This window comes from Nanorana parkeri, unplaced genomic scaffold (genome assembly GCF_000935625.1).
Source record: "Nanorana parkeri isolate BGI_ZX_2015 unplaced genomic scaffold, ASM93562v1 scaffold20, whole genome shotgun sequence".
In the NCBI taxonomy this organism is placed as follows: domain Eukaryota; kingdom Metazoa; phylum Chordata; class Amphibia; order Anura; family Dicroglossidae; genus Nanorana; species Nanorana parkeri.
Window position 1 is genome coordinate 36,521 of NW_017306288.1, and position 20,056 is coordinate 56,576.

The 20,056-nt window shown below is 40.9% G+C and overlaps 1 protein-coding gene across 1 annotated transcript in view; it reads right to left on the reverse strand.

The window, feature by feature from the left end:
- Nucleotides 1-4,371: 4,371 nt before the first annotated feature.
- The window catches only part of SYT16 (synaptotagmin 16), a 62,365-nt gene continuing 46,680 nt past the window's right edge, over nucleotides 4,372-20,056 (reverse strand). Inside the window, exons 3-7 of the mRNA XM_018562330.1 lie at nucleotides 18,471-18,683; nucleotides 16,514-16,740; nucleotides 11,776-12,213; nucleotides 7,108-7,297; nucleotides 4,372-5,042 (exon numbers count right to left, since the gene is read on the reverse strand). Coding sequence (XP_018417832.1) covers nucleotides 4,729-5,042; nucleotides 7,108-7,297; nucleotides 11,776-12,213; nucleotides 16,514-16,740; nucleotides 18,471-18,683 — 1,382 coding nt within the window. The 3' untranslated portion in view covers nucleotides 4,372-4,728. The remainder of the gene's footprint in view (nucleotides 5,043-7,107; nucleotides 7,298-11,775; nucleotides 12,214-16,513; nucleotides 16,741-18,470; nucleotides 18,684-20,056) is intronic.

The following is a 20,056-nucleotide window of genomic DNA, read 5'->3' on the forward strand; positions in this document are numbered from 1 at the left end:
AGTGGGAGAGAAGCAGGGGAATGGAGACACAGAGGTGGCAAGTTGGGGCGGAGGAGGAGAGTGGGGTCCCAGGTGGTAAGGGGGTGAGTTAAAATAGAAGGGATATCTGTTTTGTAAACAGTTAAAGAAGTCAGATTTCCATGAGTATTAGGGACTGAGGTCATGTGATCCTTCTGTACTGCTCTTTTCAAGTTTAATGCAGACTGGCCTCAAAAATTCATTTCTTACCAAAAAAGTTGGCAAAGGTGAGTCGCAGAGTGCTGCAAGAGCTAAGCATCTCTGAGCACAGCCGTTGCCTAGCAGCTGCTTAGAGAATCTTTTCAAAAAGTTGATAAGTAGCAAGTCCATTGAAATTGTTTTCAGCTGCCATAGAGTTTTTAATTTTCAAAATGTGCGTCAAAGTTCATTAAAGCCCACAAGAAGTCTCACACCTTTTTATATCTCCTAATCCTGCTGCTTTCTGCCAACCACTCCAGTGCTCTCTGCTGGCATAGCAGTGTGACAGCCAAATCTCTCATCAAGGACCACTGGGCTGTGTACACAGAGGCAGCCCTCTTCAGTGTATATGGAGACACCAGGCATGTGGGGGAGGAGTGTATAGGGAAACACAAGGGGGGGAATGTCAGGTGGGCTGTACATGGGCCCCTGCTTCTACACTACAGTTTACCAGTGTGAGTTGCACCCAGACTATTGGCTCCACTTTGTATATGTGCCAATGTCCAAATAAAGAAATGTATGATTGATCTGCTCAGTATAAATGGAAGGAGAAATTGATGAATTTTGGATAAAACACAGACAACGATACTTGTAAAGCAATTTATTTATTGCTTTTCATGCAGCTTGAAAATATAGAATTCAATCTAAATCTGTATCAAAGACATTCCATGTAATTAAAAATACTTGCGTAGAAGACAATTTGTGTTACATGCAGTATTGTATGCTGTGTTAATAAACTACTACTGTCAATGATAGTAGTGAAGATTCCTCAAATCCATTTTCACTGTAAGTGTAAAAACAGAAAACATTCCCTTATTTATATGCAGATATGTTATTTCCCGTCCATTAGCATTGCTTCATAAACCAGTTGAGTTTTGAATTTAAGTTCTGAAGCACCCTGACCAAATATTGTGCTTGTATATACATAGAGAACTGTTTACTAATGATGCTTTTGTTGCTATAAGATGTTGCTATTGACATGGGAGTTGCAGAGATACCATCATTTGGAACTCCTTACCCCAACCTGTCCATCTATCTCCTACTCTAACTGCCTTTAGGTAATCCCTAAAGACTCATCTCTACAGAGAAGCTTATCCCACCTCATCCCAACCACTGCACTATCACTTTCTCACACTACCACCTCTTGTATCACTTGCCCCTCTCTCTTAGATTGTAAGCTCTCCCATGCAGGGCCCGCCTTACCATTTTGTCTTGACTTGTATTGTAACTGTAATGTCTTCCTTATGTTGTAAAGCAAACTGTATATAAATCCTGGATAATAATAATAATAATGGCTCTGCAATAGAATTACCTCTCCGGCGTTCCAGGTGTGCAGCCCCGCCTACTCTTTCGCGACGTCACTCTGCTCATCCTCACTAGCCAGCTTAAGCCGCGAAACTCAATTGCTCGGCGTCCAAGCAATCGTACAGACGCCGGGCAATCCTTGCTGTCAACCCCTCTCCATTCTGTTCAGTGGAACCTCTGAGATCTCAGATCCTTCTGGTTACTCTGTGCAGTAATCACACACTCCATCCTGAGGCTCTCTCTACCCTCTGCATGCTGACTATTCTACTACATGGCTCAGCTCTCTATCCTGAAAGCATTGACCACTCTTCATCTAGATACCGTATATACTCGAGTATAAGCCGAGTTTTTCAGCCCATTTTTTTTGCTGAAAAGTGCCCCCCCTCGGCTTATACTCGAGTCAACGTCTGGAGCAGGTCTTACTTACCTCGCCGAGCGTCGCGTAACTGCTGCTCCGGCGGGCAGCGCTCCGAGAGGGGTCATCTGGCAGTCTCCGGGTCCTAATTTAGGTGGCCGGAGACTGCCAGATGAACCCGCTCGGAGCGCAGATTTGGTAAAATTAGGTACCTCGGCTTATATTCGGGATGGCTTATACCCGAGTATATACGGTACTATTACCCCCTCCTGATTCCCTGAACTGAAAATTTTCAAGTCTCTGCACAGCTCTCGTTTCAGGCTCTCAGCAGTACTGTAGCTAACAGCAACCACACCAATTGGATTGTAGTTCTTCCTCCTTTGACGTAACGTCTAACCTTATATTGTGTTAATACCATACTAAATGCTGAAGAGGCAACATTGCTATTCCTGTTGAATGCATGCCACTGCATTGAACCACTATGTTCTAGTTGTTAAAGGCCTACATTGATTTAACCTACTTCATTTTGTGCTATAGACTCTATTGAGCCTTATGAGGTAATACGGCTTCTTAGTTCTTTATACTAAACCTGTGAGTGTGACATCTACAGTTGAGATCCTTGTAAGTATTCTATCTGTATTGCCTGAAGTGTTACATACTCTCACACCCCTTCCTAACACATGAGGGAGTCTTCAGCCCTGCATAAGCTTCAAGTCACATCTTGTGACAGGAAGTTGAGAATAAACTGTTGGTGGCACCAACCCAGTCAGCCACTTCAATAAATATGGGACTTTTTTTTTTTTTTTATACTGCTAAGTGTTGCAGCAAGGGTTAAAATAACATGTGTTGATAACAACATAAGAGAGTCGGACCACTGCTCTCACACACAAGAAAGCAATTGTCCAACTCTCCTATGTCCTTTCAGCATAGGGTATGTTAACTCTTGCTGCAGCACTTAGCCATTAAAATATGTAAAAGAGACCCATAATTCTATCTCCTTCACCCCCTATACTGTAGATCCACATTATAAATAACATGACTCTGCAAGGCCCATGCCAATATATTCAGGCAGTAGAGATTAGCTAAATTGAGTTTTCATTTCTCTGAAATGTCAGCAAACATTGGGAGATTTCGGTGAAATGAATTGGAGGCAATGGGGAAGGCAAACTTAACCTCCCTGGCGGTATGATTTTTAATTTTTTTCATGTCATTTTTCGGTCTATTTTTGTTTCAAATTTTTTTCGTCTTTGTGGTTTTTTTTATATCCCGCCGGTTCTGCCCCCCCTGCGACGCGTACGTTCGCAAGCGACGGAACGCGGTAGACAGAAGCCAGCATCGGCCGCAGAACAAAGCGCGGCTCGAGGGACAAGGTAAGTAAATGCTATGCGGCTTTCCCGAGTGTCGCTCAGGGTTACCGCTTATGGTATGGAAAAGTAACCCCGAGCTACACTCGGGAATACCGCCAGGGAGGTTAAAGTGCATCTGTAGCCTTTGTTTTGGATAGAGTAGTGAAGGGTTGGGACTTGTGTCAAGGTTTTATTGCTGTCTATGTCCCTGCTAGGGAGATTCACCCTCCCTATCATAATAGGTTGACCATTGTCACTAGGACTAAAGGTGAGGGAAAATCTAAAATTTTGATTTGTCACTGGAACAGAAGAAGGGAAATCTCCATAGAGAACGTCTGTGAAGGTTCTCATTCATCCAGGTAATGGTATATCTGTAAAAAATAGGTCAAGGCAACTGGACTTGCTGTATTTTTTCTTGAAGACGTTTCACTGGTCATCCACTTGGATGACCAGTGAAACGTCTTCAAGAAAAATACAGCAAGTCCAGTTGCCTTTACTTATTTTTTACAGCTACCTTACCTGTGCTGAAATCACTGCATTCATCTCTATCAGGCAGGATTATTAGATCTACATGCCTAGAGATAAGGCTACCCACAGGTAAGGTTGTTGTCTTTTTAAACTGCATTCAGTTTGTAAGATGTGATCAGTTTAGATGCAAATTGTGCTTAGCATAGTTCTTTTTTTGTTATTTGGGCAGGTACTCCTACTGCAGTTGACATATAACTGAGGTTAAAATGAAGACGTTTCACTGGTCATCCACTTGGATGACCAGTGAAACGTCTTCAAGAAAAATACAGCAAGTCCAGTTGCCTTGACTTATTTTTTACAGCTACTCCATAGAGAACACTTTCTCTGATGACAACTGTTTGAAGGGAGAATTTTCTTACTTTGGAGAGATCTATTATTTCCTTTCGTAACCTTTGTTTACAATATCCAAAACTAAAAGGCTTTAAATCTACTTAAAGGTAGTTATTGTGGTTTTGATGGGTTAAGTGGGCTTTAAAATAACTCCTGTGCCAATCATGGCCCTTTAGTTGATGGCCCCTTTCATTGAATTTCTGCTTCAGTAAAATGTTGCTGAAATCACTGCATTCATCTCTATCAGGCAGGATTATTAGATCTACATGCCTAGAGATAAGGCTACCCACAGGTAAGGTTGTTGTCTTTTTAAACTGCATTCAGTTTGTAAGATGTGATCAGTTTAGATGCAAATTGTGCTTAGCATAGTTCTTTTTTTGTTATTTGGGCAGGTACTCCTACTGCAGTTGACATATAACTGAGGTTAAAATGTTGTGCTGTTCAGCTCCTGTAATATCTGTAGTGGAATCTGACACAGTGTAAAACCATTATGACAACTTTATGCTAGAAATTATAGTGCAGTAAAAATATATGCCTCCGTTTGACAGGGTGACATGGTAAGTACAACGTAGATAATCAAGGCAATTTTTCAGCACAAGTTAAACTTCTCTACTTTTATACGGCACATTCTAGAGAGAGGAGTGTTCTTTAAGCTTCCAGCAGTGTGTGCCACCGACAGACTTCTTGGCCTTTTGACTCTTTCATTTCCAGCCAATGAATTTGCTCCTCTTCTCCGCTGCTGTTCTGACCCAGTGAAATCCACCCAATCATCTCCTTCCTTTTCATGGCACGGCGGTTGTATATTGAAATCATCAGCGTGACGTCAGTGAGCTGAAACAGGGCAACTTGGAAAATAAATGTCTCTTTGTAGACTGGGTTTGGTTGGCCTCTACGTACTGACGTCTTACAGCATGACAGTTCCTGTCCCGAAGAATTTAAAAGGCAAAGCTTTCCATAAGTATCTGTTGGGGGGAAAAGAGATGCTTAGATGTATCAAAATGTCGCTGGTGAATTGCTGCCAGAAACAGCATCACGAATGTAACATAGCCCTAATAAAGGTACTTGTGGACATTGTCTTTTGATGTGGTCAGTAACAGCTTATCTGGGATAATATCACATTTGTGGGTAGTAGTATGCTCCCCTTGCTGATCCTTGCAAGGAAAACTTAGGATTGTCTTGTTTGGCCAAATACTTCATATATAAATGCCATAGATATTAACACACATGCTCAAGCCATACATGGAGAATATGTATAAAGCAGTGAATGTGACATCCACCAAACATTCCCTGTAATTTAAAACACTTGCAACAAGAAGATTAACCTGCAGTGAACACATGGTTATTGTCACATCCACTGCTTTATAAACATGCCCATCTCATATAGGAAATATCCCTTTTTCATAGACGGGTTAAAGGTTACATTTAGAAAGCTAGCATTCTTGGTCTGTTCCAGTTACAACAGAAATCAGAGTTTTTCTTTAAGAAGGCAGGGAACAGGAGCACACTGTCCTTAGATCTCTCTGCTCTTGTTTTTACGTCTTTTTGTTTATCTTATCTATTTTAATGCTATGTGTAATTTTGCACTCTTTCTGCAAGAATTGTGTTACATGGGGTGTGAAAACACTTCCTCTCTCGCATCCTAAGACACCTCTATATTTTCATCTTAAATAGGTATTCTAGTAGCTGACGCAACATTGATCAAAGTCGGTAGACCAGATATAATTCCATCAATACTTATTATTTGGGGAAGATACACACTGATTCATCTCCATGCTAAGTTTATGAAGTGTATACCTATCTTCACTATGCTGTGTTTCCATTTTTCATTATATACTGGAATATCATCAGATGTGGTGGCAAAGAACACAAGGGTAAAGTGACACTAAACTCAGGACTTAAATCTTAAAATTGCACTTTGTGATATCAGCAGGCATGTTGACAAGTGGATTTTAAAAGGGAGAGTACAGGGGTTTTACATATATTTTCTTTCTTCTTATTATTATGGCCAGAAAAAAAAACATTTTAATCTGGTAAATGTTTATTGCAGTCCCGGGACAAGGCCCTCTGGTGCCCAAAGGGAAGATGCCAGCCCCCCCCCCCTTTCCCCACTACAACTGAGATGGATCATCCTTGAGCTTATGCACATAGGGCAGCTTGTGCAAAAATGACAGTGTTAGAAGCTTGTTTGCTTCGGAACTGAATCTCTCCCCATACAATTCAATGGGAAAGCATCTGAAGCAGGTCAACTGCAAATACAGTTCATTTTGATTGCTTTGAGGCATCTCAAACTGATGTCAAAAACAAGCTGCATTCGCCCACAAAGCTCATCAACACAGGTCCTTATGTCCATGCAAAATCAAATGGGAAGGGAGGGCACATGGTTAAAACCAATCTGATTTGGTTATTATGAGCAAATGGAGCAGAGCCAGGTTTTCAGTAACATTATGATAACCAAAATTTGTTCTTCGGTGAGGTAACAAAGGTAGGTTAAAGTTATAGCTCATCAAAAGTGCACTTTTATTCTTCTATTTGTCTCTTTTGCAAACCTACTTAAATTATGCTTGTGATACAAAGCACGGCAAAGATATTTACAACTGAAATAATTGTTTTTTTGTTCAATGTCGTGTGTATTTTTTAATGTGGCTATCCACATACTAACAAGAAATAGCAAAAAAGGGGTAAGTTCCTTCTTCTTCTGTTGCACTGTTATTGTTCAATTACATATTGGGGTCCAACCAAGCTGTTTTAATTTAGTGTAGTATAGAAGAGTCAGGTCATCAACTTTGCTGTACTGTGTGGCCGGGCTGTGTATATCTCAGGGCTGACTAGACAAAATTACAAATCCCTTAGCCAGGAAAACAGCTCCCACATCTACACTGAGCTGTTTGCCTGTTGTTCGACTTTAAGGGATTTTATAACTAACATATCACAAATATGGCTGCGCCTCTACAATCGTAGTCTCAAACAGAAACCCTTCAAAGACTCTTGATTACATAAAATATTGATATTTACAAAGTGTATACTCACCAGGTGGCCTATTGATGGCAAGGTTGCGAAAATGGCTTCCTTTGATCATTTGCACAGAAAGACGTCCTGTGGTAGCATTATATGACAGGCCGACCAGAAGCTCCGGCACCCCGCCATGTGATAGAGATTGTGAGGACAAAGCACTATCAGTAGGTGAGACTGCAGAAAAACTCATCTGGGAATCGCCACTCTGTGGAAATACAGCACAATATATTGGTTATACGTTATGACTATTATCAGTCATGTAGCAACGACATGTTCCACAGTGACTTAAAAAGCATAATTCCACTTATATTACTATCCACACTTGTGGAGGCCACATTAGGGCTCTATCCATTTTCCCCATGTGGAGTATATCATGAGTTATGAATATCCAGCCCCTCTAGCATCTCCAGTGCACCTCCAGTCTCATTGCGCTTTTGAGAGGGGTGGTAACCTGACCAGTCAAATACTGGCAACAAGAGGGGCTTTGTGGGACCGGTCGTCACTACTAGGGATGAGCATTGGGTTTGGGTTGCCAGAGAGGTACCCACCCATTGTTGAGGGGATGTGGCCTGGTATGGTTTGGGAGGGGGGTCAAGCTTGCTGCTCCTCCCTATCCTGGCCACCTAGGCTGCATTCCAGGATAAGGGTCTTGTATGGATTTTGTCGAGGACTCCACTTTTTTTTTACTATACCAGACCCTTATTAAGGATAACGGTCTGGTATATATTTTGGGACTGGCGCCTGTTGTTTTAAATTTGTTTCATGTCTTTGCATGGTATCTCCCTTAACAATACGTATATGACTCCTATCTAGGACATGTGGTCTGGTATGGATTTTGGAAAATCACACTTTTATTCCAGGATCCACTCTTATCTTTTTTTGCATTGGGTCCCCCCAAAATCCATACCAGACCCTTTCCAGGCATGCAGCCTGGCTGGCCAGGAAAGGGAGGGACAACGAGTGCATGCCCCCCACCCTCTTCTGAACCATACCAGGTTACATGCCCTCAACATGGGGAAGGTACCTTGCCAGGGACAAAAAGGCCTTAATTCCACATCCGGTTCCCAAGAGGATGTCTGCGGGGTGGGTAGACTTGTTGGAATCATGTTAGTAGCCCCCTTTACGATAAGGGGATTCCCAGATATCGGCCCCCACCTAAGGCTAGGTTCACACCTGCACTACACCGCACGACACCCAGGACATGATGAGGTGACAACTGCGCGATCCGCAGAAAATAGAAAATAATGGCACCCACAGCGCGATTAGTTCACACCTTGGCGACTCCTTACTGCGCGTCAACCCATGCAGAATCGTGCACGATTGCCGCACGGTGAGGTGTCGCCTAGGTGCGAACCTAGCATCAGTGAATGTGTCAGGGGTATATTGTACAAAATTCCAAAATAAATAAATAAACCCCAAAAAACATTTCTGTAGCCAGCAGCTGAATGTACACAAAGGGGCAGGGGATGCTGGCTGACATTGACCAAATATGGTCATCATGACCATAGTTAGTCAATGCCGTCACCCGAGAGATCAGGCTGGTGGTTGAAATTCAGCAAACTGTAATAAATTGCAGCTTACCAGTACTTAGATGTGGTGGCTGCATTACTTTTCTTTTTCAGGCTTATTTTCCTTTAATTTTAACTGATGATCCAGCCAATAACACACTTCTTGTCCAAGGGTGACACCATCCACTCACCGTACTGTATCCATGGAGAATCAATGTTGTCACCATTGGACATTACCTCTATAATCTCTGTATCTCCACTTTGCAGTATTTTTTTATTATCGAACAAATATACCAAAATGCTTTTAATGATATATATAACAAACCAAAAGAGACCAAATAAGAGAAGTTCATTGTTAGGGTATACATACCGTTTAAAGGAGAACTATGAGGTGAGTGCTTTTCACTCAACTCATAGTTCTAGCCGACCTGTGACAATGAGACTGTCACAGGTCGGCTCAGTAGATCGGGAGGTGAGCGAACACATACCGGGTTCGCTCGCCTCTCGATCCTGTCACGGCTCTCTGCCGTGACAGGGGGAGGGGCTGGATTCCCCTCTCCCCGCTCCGATCTAACAGCGCTGACTGGCGGAACGGACGGGGAGGGGGCAGGTACAGCTGGCTCTGCCTCTAGATAGGTAGAGCCAGCTGTCACTCACGCAGCTGGGCGGATCCCGTCATCTAAGTCGGGATCCGCTCCGGTTGCGGCGTCTCAGTATACCGCGAGCTGTAGCTCGCGGTATACTGAGCTTAAGGTAACGGGAGGACGCTAGTTTGTGTCCTCCCGTTACCCTAAGGAGAACTATGGGGAAAAACACTGACCCCATAGTTCTCCTTTAAGTTGATTAATAAACACATTGTTATAACAAGCTGGACTTATAAGCACTATGAGCAGATGCAAAACATGAGTAAGCTTCTACAGTCTTAGTGAAATTTCTGAAAGAAAGAGGATACATACATACAGTAGAATGTCACGTTTCTTCTGTAAGAATTATATTGAGGGTCTCAGGTTATTATCTGAATGTTTTCTGAAAACCTGCCAGTAAAATCTTACACACATGATACTGTGACTGATATTTCTTCATTTGGCATGTTAGAATGTTTCCAGTTTGTAATGTTAAATGGTGACAAATCTTCAGCTGGTTACTATGTTTTTCATTCATGTCATATGCTGCTGCATTATATATTATGATGTTGTCTTGCGATACATAAGATACAGTGGTGCAATATAGTTTGTTGTTGATAATATGCGCTATAGTTCTGCCATGGTTTGATAGGCTCTTGCTGGGTGATATAATTGGCTATTGTGGCATGATATGTTCCTTCTAGGCTATCCAAAAGTTGTTTTTGCAGCTGTATAATGTGCTGTCACAGCTTGATATAATGTGATGTTGCGACTTGGTATAAGGTACTATTGCAATGCTATATTATCTTAGCAGTTCAAGTAAACATATCTGTGATTTTGGAAATTATCTTGTATGAAGAGCACTTTAAACCGCTCATATAGCAAATGCCTTGTGCATGAAAGTTAAAGCCTAATGGCATCAATTATGCATATCAATTCTCCAATATTTCCAAAGTTGTCTCCAAAAATGATTTAAAATTCCAATGATTCAGTCTTTCTAGCTCTTTATTAAAGTGCAAGCAAGTAGAAGCAAGTTAAAGCACAAAATCCTCTAGTTTGAAGTCATTATTGGTTTAAATTATTGCATTTTGAAAAAGAACTTTCACTTTATGATAAGGAGAGTTTTTGCTTTAACTTGCTGCTGCTTGTTTGCATTTTAATAAAGATCTATATGGACTGAATCTTTGGATTTTCAAGTCCGTTGTGCATTTTGAAAAATAACCTTCACTTTATGATATGGAGAGTTTTATGCTTTAACTTGCTGCTTACTTGCCCTTTATCAAAGATCTATATGGACTGGATTTATAAGTCCTTTGTGCAGAAAACTTTGGAAATATTGGTTTTGGGAATTAGTCAAGTTGCACAGTCCGCATAACACTCAAACAACCGATTACTGTTTTGCTTTTTGTTTGCCGAGCCATTTGGAACAAGGGATATGGCATTATTTAAAATAGCCCATTCTCAGTGTCCTATTGTTCCTGTGTTTTGGAAAGAAAAGAAATCACAAAAACAGCAAGCAAATGTCAATGTCATGCTGAATGCAAACTGCAGCTTTTCCCTTTGGCTTTTAGAAAATTCATCCTTCATTATAAATACAGTTGAGAAAGCTGTTTGGATAAACAAAACATCTTCAACATTACAGAACAGGTCCAAATGAATGTGATTTACAACTACTGGCTACAACAGCCTTTCCCAACCAGGGTTCTGGTGAACCCTAGTGAACCCTAGGGTGTTGTTGACTGAGGTTGCTAGGGGTTCCTTGAAGTAAGCAGTGGCAAATTCACCTCCCACCTACACTGACTACTAATGCAAGGGGGCAATTATTTTCTGTTTCCTATTTTTGGGTATTAAATTGAGCAGGGAGTGACACGCTCATCGGAGCCTCCAGACAAACAAGGATAACTACTATCTGGAGTCACAATCCCACACTAAGATACACCTCACAGAATTTACTCCATCCACGTTTAAACAGGGGACCCTACAAGGACTGTCCCTCATCGCAAACCACACAGGTTGTGAGTACGCTCTGATACATTGTATCCGTCTTTAAAACACATCAATGTGTATATATTAGTGACTATTTACCACTGAGGTGGTCTCTAGATTATCACTCGTATTACTATAAGTGGAATTTCAAGGGGATGTCTTTTTACTTGTTTTTAGATGTCTTGTTATATTGGATCCTATGTGTATTTTTCTTTAATTGTCATTAAATATATATTTTTTATACATCATTACCATTTTGTGTCACCTGTTTACCTGATCAGCTCCAATATAGGGATTTCTTTGTTTGGGGAACCTTCTTTTTTGAATTTGTTTACGGAAACCCTGGAGACTGATATAGATCACATATTATAATCTGTTTATAGCGTAACTCCTTACTCCCCTTGTTGTTTCATAAATGTACACCTTTATTATTTTGCTGGCATGGTCCTCCAGCAAAATAATACATTGTGATGGCAATAATTTTGCCATCACAATTTAGTTTATTGTCCATGTAATTTAACATACAAGGAAAAAAGAATATAGCCAACCAAAGCCCTGATACTTACACTTAAGTTGCTCCTCGGCTCTAAGACCAATGTCCTTCTGATTTCCACATCAGATCTGATATTCTTTAGTGAAAGGAGCTTTTCACCCATCATCCTTTCACGGATCATCTTGTGTACAGCATACAATCGAAAACGAATGGCATTGTTGGCCAGCTCCTCTGTTTCAAGCTTGTTGAATGTGAAGGTTTCATTGAAGACAGGCTGAGAGCCTTTTTGCATAGTGGTCTTTCCTCTTTGCTTCTTGTTTGGCAGTAGGACAATATGGACTTGCCACGTGTTTACTCCACTACGATCCTTATCAGGAATATCTTTGGCTTCCACAACTGTTATAGTCAGCTTTTGGCTGGAAGCTTTGTAATCGAGGATAATGTCCAGGTCACAACATTTGGAAATTGGCACGTGGCCTGCATGAGGTTCAAGGTCACCTTCCCCTTGTTCCTGAAGGAGAAAACACATAATTCTGTTCAGGAAATACATTTTGTAAATGGTGATAAAGGACTCACTTGCGGTGGCATATTGATTTGCATTATGGACTGGCAGTTTACAGTTTTTATAGTCCTGTACCCCTTGCATGGTTTGCGACTGATTTTCTCTTGGAAATGCCTAAAGATACATTTTTTGTCTCTGTGAAAATGCTGCTTCCTGCTCTTCCCCCTCCAGTGCTTTGTGTTGGCATAACTAAGTAACACTTACACTCTTCAGCATAAGAGTCCTGGACTCATAGAAGTCATAGAAGGAAGAGAAAGGCTGTGTCTAACCAGCTCTGTTACTAAGCGCTGCTTCTGGATTGCATTGTGTCTTAACTATGGTGGCTTTGGTGCTTATTGAACTGCAAAGTCCTATTTAGACATCCTAGATAACTGCTGTAACTAGAAACTGGATTATAACACTATGAAAATGAAGGTTGATAGTACAATGTCTGTCTGCATATCTATTTCTTTGACTTCGGTTGGACTTTAAAACAAATGTTTTAACATGCAATCCTTTCCCACCTTCAATGTGTCTAAAAACATTCCTTAGCAAGATGCCACGTGATGAGAAAACATAAATCAACATAATTAGTTAAAAAGCTACCAGTCGACACTTTATGAAGCCGTCTGCTTTCAAACCTAGCTGTCACTGACAGGTTCTAATGATCATGAAGCAATCAGAGTTGTTATTGATAAAGTAAACAGTATGTTACCTATGACATAGTGACTACATGCAAGCTGAGAGCTTTATTCAAAAAATGGTTTCAGCTTGCAGAGGCCATTAATTATTATTATTTATTATGATATATTAGGCAGAAAGTGAACATTTTGTCCCTGAAGTTGATGTGTTTGAAGCAGGAAAAATAAGCAAGGGTAAGGATTTGAGTGACTTTGACAAGGGACAAATTGCGATGGCTAGACATCTGGGTCATAGCAAAACTAAAACTGTAGCTCTTGTGGGATGTTCCCAGTCTGCAGTGGTCAGGACCTACCAAAAATGGTCCAAGCAAGACACACCGGTGAACCTGTGACAGGTAGACATGTGCAGCGACTAAAAATTTGTTTTGTTTCGGATTTCGTTTTTTGGAATTCGGATCCTATATGTGTTTCGTTTCGAAATTTTGGATTCGGATGCTTTCGGATGATTTCGGTTATGTTATATTTCGGAAATTCGGATGCTCCGAATCTACGAATTTCCTAAATTTCAATTCGGAACGAAACGAATCGCACATGTCTAGTGACATGGGCAGCCAAGGCTCATTGAAGCACATGGGGAGCGAAGGTTGGCCAGTGTAGTCCGATCCAATAGAAGAACTATTGTAGCTCAAATGTTATGTTATGGTTGATCGGTGAATATATATATATATAATATATGTGTGTGTGTGTGTTCCTTTCTTGTCACCCTATAATTAATTTACATTTACTTTATACTAGAAGCTAAAACAGTATTACAAACATCAGATTTTTTTTTTTTAGTTTTGTACAATGTTTGTAATCAAACTTTTGGTACATTAACAGCACCAACACTATAACTGCACACCCAATAAGGGCACCAAATAAATACTACCATTACTTGACAGCTACTTTTAGCAATACATTTCAAAAGGAAAACCTTTTTGTGCTTGAATATGTACACTACTACTGAATATGTAAAATAGCTAGTGCGGATTCTGTTGCAAAGCATATCAAATCATCAGTGGGTACTCACACAATTTCACAATTAATGGCTTAATGGGAATCAACTGAAAAAAAAAACATTCTAAGAAACTGCAGGACAGGACAAACAAGTCTGAAAATAATTTATTGACGAAAGATCATCTCACTTACGCCATATTAGTATGTTTGAATGTACTTTGTTTTAAGCAGGCATTGGATTAATGATGTAAAGGTTTCCATGGTTTCTGTTATCTTTAGTAAAAGTAGACTAAATAGGATTATATGTTAGCATGATCTGAGGGCAGCTCGTTCATTAAAACAAAAATGGTGCAATGGTTCATGTTACGAAAGGGAAGTTTGGCTTAAGAGATCATCTTTTCCAAGAACACATATCTTTAGGATCTGTTGTTTTATAATAAATGGTAGCTAATCAAGAAACCAACTATGGAATGAAAATATACACCGCAAACATGATCACTGCACAAATGAAAACAGATCTTGTGTCTTCTACCAAGACCTAGAAAAGAAGATGATATCTAACTAAACTGAGATTCAAACACCCTTTAAATAAGAATTGCCAAATCCTCATTAGTGTGAAGAAGGCCTTGCAGGGGCAAAATTCTAACTGCCCCACAATGGAATTCCATATGTTGAATATAACATACCTAAGGATTGGAGCTGATTTCAGCGGCTGTTTTGTACAAATGTACAGTGTTTTTTATATTTTTGCATGCAGGTTATTGCCCCATGCACACCTATATGTTTAGGTGCGATTAGGGATACCTGCATTAGGAACTTGCATTTTCCTGAAGCAGAAATCCCTAATCTGCCATTTACAAGCAGCAGCCGTCACCCGTTAATGATCGGGTGACAGCTGCTACATTTATTTATTTTTGTTAATTATCATATTTATTTATTTAATACCTAAAAAAAAAAAAACACCAACAAAACCACACAGTTCAACTTTTCCAAAATACAGAGAATGATACATCCAGATCACAAATAGCAGTGACAACATTTGTTTATTAATTTCCTCTCCTTGAAAGCCCCTCTGCCCATATTATTCTAGTAATCTATGGAAATAAGGTACCGTAAAGAAGAGGGGAGAGGTCTCTCTAATTCCACTTAATTAAAAAAAAAGGGGGAAGGGGGAAAATTTAGCCGCTTGTCTGTTGGGACCCCCAGCAATAAAGCCACATTCCTTTCTCATCCTCTTATCCACTGATTACGCTTAAAAGCAGACCCTATTTCAACTATTTCCTCCATTTGAACTGTTTTGCAATTTTGAACACAGCTATCCCATGAGTCCAAAAACTGGAAGTATCTAGCTGCAATTAGTGATTCCTGCATCAGGAACTTGCATTCGCCTGCAGCAGGAATCCCTAATCTGCCATTTACAATCGGCAGGTGTCACCCTCTCAAGTTAATGATCGGATGACAGCCGCTGCAATTAATCATATGTGATAAGATAACATGCGGTTAGGAATAAATCACTCTCCCTAGATGCACGATCGATGGATAAACATTGGATCAAAACATTTTTTTAGTTGCACATGGATGGAGGATGGAAGTCAGCAGAGCTTCACCACATTCACTAAGCTGATGGAAAATTCACTTGAACAGCCTATTTGGCTTTAGTAAATCCCAAAGTCTCTACTGGAATCCAAAGGATTGCTCCCTGCACATTGAGATATCTTAAAACCCTGGCTGGCCTATTTATGAACCTGTTCAAGCACAAGCATTTAAACAAGTGCTATTTTGCTGGCTTTTATGGCTGACTCACAGTATAGTCACTGACCCAGAACAAGTACACAGGTAAGGAAAGTCAGCAGTCATTATCCGCATTTAAATTGTGGGTTAACCACCTTAGAAGTTGGTTTATCGCACCCGCCGATAAACATTGGATAAACATAGAAAGAGCCACAGTCCCTGGTAAGGACCTACCTAATTACCTAATGTCCCGCTCCTGGGAATCCACTCCCACGAGAGACCTATCACCCTCCATTCAGGCTTCGGTAGGGGCCTGGGGGGTACTGATTGGGGCTGTTTTCCCTCATGTCCCCCTGAGGCCAATCCCGGTACCGGTGTCCGCGTTGGAACTTCTGATCCCGGACCTTTCCCTGCAGACATGGAAAACTAGGGGCATACACAACCTTTCTGACATTATGGAGGGTGGGTCGATTAGGGGACTCCAGGATATTGCTTCCAGATTCCAACTCCCTCAAAGGAAATACTATAGGTATCTACAAACAGCTCATCTCCTCCGATGCAAGACAAATATTTTTTTCCTTCTTGATTTGTCCTTTCGGTCCTTCCTGGACCTGATCTGTTGATCAACACTGTTTTCCCTTTGCTATGTATAACCGAAAATGTTCAATAAAAACTAATTGAAAATAAATTGTGGGTTAAGTACTTAAAGCATTGCTATAAGGTCAGGTCATGACAGCCCAATGATAACATCCTTGTTTGTCTCAGAAAAGGTTTTTATTATGTCAAGAAAGCACTGACTGCCTTCAATAACTCACTGATTGTATCAACTGACTACCAATATGATTAATTTCCCTGAATAATCTATTACATGTTGACATAGGGAGAGGAATCCAGTGTCTTACCTCTGGGCTCAATGTAGGTGAGCTGTCTGTACCATTCTGGTCTTCAAAGCCATTGTTGCTAAAGCCAGTCTCCATTTCTTGACCCTCTACAGTAATTCGGTTCTTGCTAGAGATGGACCCAGCCTCCTGTCTAGCTGCATCCTGCAATTCCCCAGCCTCTGATGCCGCACCAGAGTGAACCATTATATCATCATCATTATATGACTGGTAACTAATAACATCCAAATCTAAGAAGACAAATTCAACATCAGTACATAGACAAAATGCAAGTAGTCCTATTTCTCTAATGGTTTTTCAGTTCCTCTCCTAATTTTCAGCTTGCCCAAAGAAAACCATTCAAGGGATTTGTCACATTTAGAAAAAGTCTGGTAACGTTTTCAATTTCCACTGTACTCCAAGATGAATTAAAAATCGATTTGTGTCCATCTATCTCCCCATGCTGCTTTTGACATCATCTACTTTCAGCAATCAGCTGGATTTGTCACCAAAGGCCTACAGCAAAGCACCCATCTGACCTGCATGGGTCCCTCTAAAAATTCACGTTTTTTTTTTTTTTGCAGTAGGAATAATAATCATCCACTGGCACGGCAGACCCTTTTGTTTAATTTTTAAGAGCAATTGTTTTTTAACTGGTTTTCAGTGTAAAATCATTTATCTATGAGGTGCAAGCCTCTGTTAAAACTACATGTCCCTGATAGGCATGGCTAAGGAGGGTTATCAGTGGTGACAATGTCAATAGCCTCACTTTCTCCTTAAAGAAGAACTCTGGGAAAAAGGTTTCTTAACCCTTGCAGTGGGGCCACCCCCACACTCCACGGGTTAATGGCTTATTTTGGTCTAGGTGCTAAAATAACAAAAATATCCTCACCCGATCTTCGGCTGGATGCTAGACTGGTCCTTCCAACCTCTCCCCACCTCCACTCTGGCGGTCTAAGGTCCTGTAAGTTATCATGTCCTATACATGTATAGAATACAGAAATTGTGTAATCCTTACAGCGATTTGACCTGAACAACCATGGTGCTCCCAGTGATAGTCACAGATGTGTGTATCAAACTTGTACAAGATGAAGATCACCATCACTCCAGTAGTAGCATTAATCCTTGTGCTCATTTATTGAAGTGAAATGTCACAAACATGATATAGCCAACGTTTCAGGGCCACGTAGGGTCCCTTCATCAGGGCAACAAGGATTAATGCTACTACTGCAGTGCTGGTGATCTTCCTCTTCTACAAGTCTATTCATGTATAGGACATGAGGAAGCCAAGGTAAATACCATTGCTGGAGTAAAGGAGGAGACAGGCTGGTGGGAGAGCTCTAACAGCCACCGGGCCCAGAGAATTGGGAGAGTAAAACTTTGTTATTTCTGCACCTAGACTAAAATGAGCACTCAACCCTTGCAGTGCTGGGATAGTCCCACTGCATCATATGCATGATGTGCTTTACTTTACCATTTTTATCTATGGGTGCAGGTATAGCATAGATAGATTTCATATAAAAAATGCTGCCTCGGGTTCCATAGCCAGAAAACAGTTTACCAAAAGTGGACATGGTCTGCTCAACTATGGTCTATCAAACTAGGGGCCGAGTTTAGGTAGAAAAACCAAAAGGATGAATACGAATCAAAAGAATAAAAGCAAAGACATTTAGCTCTTATCCTAATAAGCAAATCCGAAATTCTTCTGCAGTGCTTTATATCGCCAAAAAAAATTGTGAAAAGATAAACAAGCAGTTACTTAAAATAATCTAATACAACTGTAACAAAGTAACATGTTCATGCAAATGCAATTAACATAATTGTTTAGCAAACATGAAAACCAAGGTAAATAATGTTTAAAAAAATGGTTTAATCAATGAAAAAAGTGCAATTACATGTAATAAAAAAATTTTCATTAAATTCATGCTCTGTAAATGTGAGAGTGCTGCAGATTCAAAGCATTACTTTCTATTAGTGATACCTTCACATTCGGAAGCCTCTGTGCTCAGCTCCTCATGGTTTGATAGCAAGCGGTTGAACTTTTGCTTGCTCTCAGAGCCGGCCTGTGTTGCCTTTTCAGATACGGTGGAGCGAAAGCTCTGGGAACGGGACACTGAAATTTTAAATTGCTTATACACCTCTTCATCACTGTCTGAAGATGTGGTTAGTTCGTCATCATCCCCATAACTGTTCACTAGGAGAGATAAAATATATGGTCTAGATGTTCCTGTTGGACCAAAAACACAAACTAGGCCATGGGTTCTGCAGTCTTTGGTTGTCCAACTAATGTATACCCCACTCCATGATTGTCTATTCTCCCAGGTACAGCCAGCTATATACAGGGCCGGATCTACTCTCTCTGCTGCCCCAAGGCTAGGTTCTTCAATGCGCCCACATTCCCACCAAACCTGTGGTGGTTGGGGATCTTGCCACAGCAGGTGTGGCGCTTTCAGTGGGGTAGGCTTTTGTCCGGAAGTGCTGCCCCTCTGCTCCTTGCTTTGGTGCTCCATGGAGGTATCGGCATCTTTTGCATGTGGCGTTGAGGCCTTTAATTGCTGCTAAGCTGCAGGTGATACACATTGATTTAACTTGATAGGCAGCTACTTGCTTACTGACAGCCTGTTGGTCTGTTGGGTGGATCCCATTGAATCTCTATCACCTCCGCGGTGACTGGTTGTTAACGCTGCATGTGGGGGATGGTGATGTTTCCGTGCAGCATTGGAGCGGGGAGTGGAGGGGAGGCACTGTCAGGTGGAAGCCCCTCTCGCTTACAGTGCTGTACCTGCGGCGTTGAGATCATTAATCACAGCGGTGGTGATGGACATTTGGTGGAATCTATTTAATAGACTGACAAGCTGTGCCACCCCTCTACTCCCTGATTACATTGAGGCCATGGCCTCGGTGGCCTTGTGGGGAATCCAGCCCTGGCTATATATCATGGAAGACAACAAGGCAACTACTATATACCGCACCCAATGAACCCCTATTCTGCCAGGTACTGGCCAGCTGTGTATTATGGGAAACAATGATTTGGATACCATAAACTGCAGAGCCCTTTTTGACCATTCTCTGGTAATAATACAATACACTTCCTTCCTGTTCATGCAAGCTATAAAAGCATCCTCAGAGAGCCATTTAAAAAGCCTAATCCTCACACTGTGATCTGAAACATTATCTTTTGGCTTATTTCTGCTTGAGGTTCCTGTATGAAGAATTTGTTTCCAGACTCTTGTGTTTTTAACCCTGCCATGGAGTCTTACCTATCCTGCTCTATTCTATGTAATATTAAATAGATGCAAATTTCCACAAGAGAAGGTCAATTTCCATGTATGAGCTGTAATAGGTAGGTAGAAATAAACTCTAATACAGAGGTCTCACCTGTGCAGTTTTTGTAAAGATAAAGCCAAAGATTGATTTAACCAGCTCTCTTCTACCAAAAACTGAAATACTGTTTTGTATGAATGGTCCATTTTTAAGGATTACAGTACATTATGCTTCTTTATAAGAGAACTACTTCCATTATTATAGTTATTCTTCAAATGTTTCCACCCCCTGCTGCAGCAACTT